We start from the raw sequence: 2,629 nt of genomic DNA, 5'->3' as shown, positions 1-2,629 counted from the left end.
AGGTCAGGCATGGTGGCTCACACCTGTAATCCCAGCACTTTGGGAGGCTGAGGCAGGTGGATCACCTGAGGTCAGAAGTTCAAGACCAGCCTGGCCAACATGGTGAAACTCCATCTCTACAAAAATACAAAAATTAGCCAGGCATGATGGTGGATGCCTGTAGTCCCAGCTACTGGGGAGGCTGAAGCAGGAGAACCGCTTGAACCCGGGAGGCGAGGTTGCAGTGAGCCGAGATTGTGCCACTGCACTCAGCCTGGGCAATAGAGCGAGACTCCATCTTGAAAAAAAAAAAAAGAATTCTAAACTTCTACTCTACATTCCCACCTCAGCCCTGTTGCCTTAGGTCTAAGACCATTGCCCAAAAATAGCTCTAATCCTTTGAAATCCCACCCTCTCTGCCTGAGGTCTAAGACTCTCACCTCTGGCTCTAAAGCTTTCTGTAACTCCCACCTGGGCCCCGCTGCCTGAGGTCTAGGATCATTCTTACCTCTGGCTCTAAAGCCCTGACCCAAAGCATCACTGGGTCCCTCAGCCTGAGGTCTGGAGCCTCCTCTCACTTCTGGCTGACAGCTGCTCCTCTGATCCTCACCTGGGACCTGCTCTTCTCCCCGTCTCACTACTTCATTCCCCGTTCCCCAGCTCAGCAGCCTGAGGTCTAGGACTCTAGAAGCACTTTCCACCTTCAGCTCATAATCCCGAACCCGACCCCATCTGGGCCTGAAGCCTGAGGTCTGACACCTTCACCACCGTGTCTCAACCTCTATCCTCGTCCGTAGAGTGGCCCTCACCCATCTTCCTTTTTTTTTTCTTTTTTCTCTTTGAGACAGGGTCTCACTCTGTAACCCAGGCTGGAGTGCAGTGGTACAATCAGAGCTTACTGCAAACTCGAACTCTCGGGCAAAAGTGATCCTCTTGCCTTGGCCTCCCACGTAGATGTGACCACAAGCACCCACCACCATACCCAGATCATTTTTTGATTTTTTTTTGTGCAGACAAGGTCTCACTGTGTTGCCCAGGCTGGTCTTGAACTCTTGGCCTCAAGCCATCTTCCTGCCTTGGCCTCCCAAAGTATTGAGATCACAGGTGTGAACCACCACATCTGGCCTCACCCCTCCTTTACATGGGCTCTGCTGCCTAAGTTCTGGGATCTCCCCTCCCCTGATTTCTGGTTCACCATCCTCTCCCCCACCCCCTTGTCTAAACCCTGCTGTCTGGGTTCTAGGGGATCCTTGAGCTTTTGCTCAAAACATCTTGTACAGGCCGGGCGTGGTGGCTCATGCCTGTAATCCCAACACTTTGGGAGGCCGATGCAGGCGGATCACAAGGTCAGGAGTTCGAGTCCAGCCTGGCAAACATGGTGAAACCCCCGTCTCTACTAAAAATACAAAAATTAGCTGGGTTTGGGGGTACACGCCTGTAATCCCAGCTACTCAGGAGGATGAGGCAGGAGAATCGTTTGAAGCTGGGAGGCAGAGGTTGCAGTACGCCAGGATCGCATCACTGCACTCCAGCCTAGGCAACAGAGCGAGACCATCTCAAAAAAAAAAAATCTTGTACAATCCTACCTGGGCCTCGAAGCCTGAGGTCTGTAACCTCCCTTCCCCTGGCCCCAGGCCTCCCTCCACCTCCCCCATTTCCACGCCTGGTATGGACCTCCTGTCCTCCTCAGCAGGAGCGGGGGACAAAGACTCACCCACTTGCAACACACGGTCCACGGCCCCGCTCTGGAGCAGGTGCAGCCCGCGGGTAAAGGGCACCCGGGCGTCGTGCTCGCCCTCTGGGGGCGGGTAACCCAGCGACGAGTACATACATATTTCCCGTTCACTGCGTGGAAACGACCAAAACACGATGCGCTTCTGGACCGGCTCAGGCACCCGGGAGAACCGCTCCTCCACCTGTAGGAAGGGCCACTGGGTTAGGAGCCTGGGGTTGATGTAATCTCAGTGCTTTGGGAAGCTGAGGTGGGAGGATTGCTTGAGGCCAGGAGTTTGAGACCAGCCTGGGCAACATAGAGAGGCTCCCATGTTTACAAAAAAACTGGCCGGGCACGATGGCTCACGCCTGTAATCCCAGCACTTTGGGATGCTGATGCAGGCAGATAACCTGAGGTCAGGAGTTCAAGACCAGCCTGGCCAAATGATGAAACCCTGTCTCTATTAAAAATACAAAAGTTAGCCGGGTGTGGTGGTGCATGCCTGTAGTCCCAGCTACTCGGGAGGCTGAGGCGGGAAAATCACTGGAACCTGGGAGGCAGAGGCTACAGTGAGCTGAGATCCCACCACTGCATTCCAGCCTGGGCGACAGAGGGAGACTCCATCTCTTAAAAAAAAAAAAATACAAAAAAAACCCCACAAAAAAGTAGTCAGGCATGGTGGCATGCGTCTGGAATCCCAGCTACTTGGGAGGGTGGGGCAGGAGGATCACTTGAGGCCATGAGTTTGAGGATGCAGTGAGCCATGATTGCACCAGCTACACTCCAGCCTGGGCAACAGAGCAAGATCCTGTCTCAAAAAAAAAAAAGGTCAGGGCAGTGGCTCATGCCTGCAATTTCAGCACTTTGGGAGGCCAAGGCAGGTGGAGCCCTGGAGTTCAGGAGTTGGAGAGCAACCTGGCCAACATGGTGAAACCC

General features: G+C 54.0%; 1 protein-coding gene across 1 annotated transcript in view; it reads right to left on the bottom strand.

The window, feature by feature from the left end:
- ZSWIM4 (zinc finger, SWIM-type containing 4) overlaps nt 1-2,629 on the bottom strand; it is a gene marked incomplete at its 5' end in the record, with an annotated part of 54,151 nt that overhangs the window by 47,793 nt on the left and 3,729 nt on the right. The window contains one exon of the mRNA XM_011953394.1: nt 1,694-1,895. Within this exon, the coding sequence (XP_011808784.1) occupies nt 1,694-1,895 (202 nt within the window). The remainder of the gene's footprint in view (nt 1-1,693; nt 1,896-2,629) is intronic.

The sequence above is a fragment of the Colobus angolensis genome, unplaced genomic scaffold, assembly GCF_000951035.1.
Source record: "Colobus angolensis palliatus isolate OR3802 unplaced genomic scaffold, Cang.pa_1.0 Scaffold36, whole genome shotgun sequence".
Classification (NCBI taxonomy): Eukaryota; Metazoa; Chordata; class Mammalia; order Primates; family Cercopithecidae; genus Colobus; species Colobus angolensis.
The sequence above is the reverse complement of the archived record's forward strand: the minus strand, read 5'-3'. Positions and strand labels throughout refer to the sequence as shown.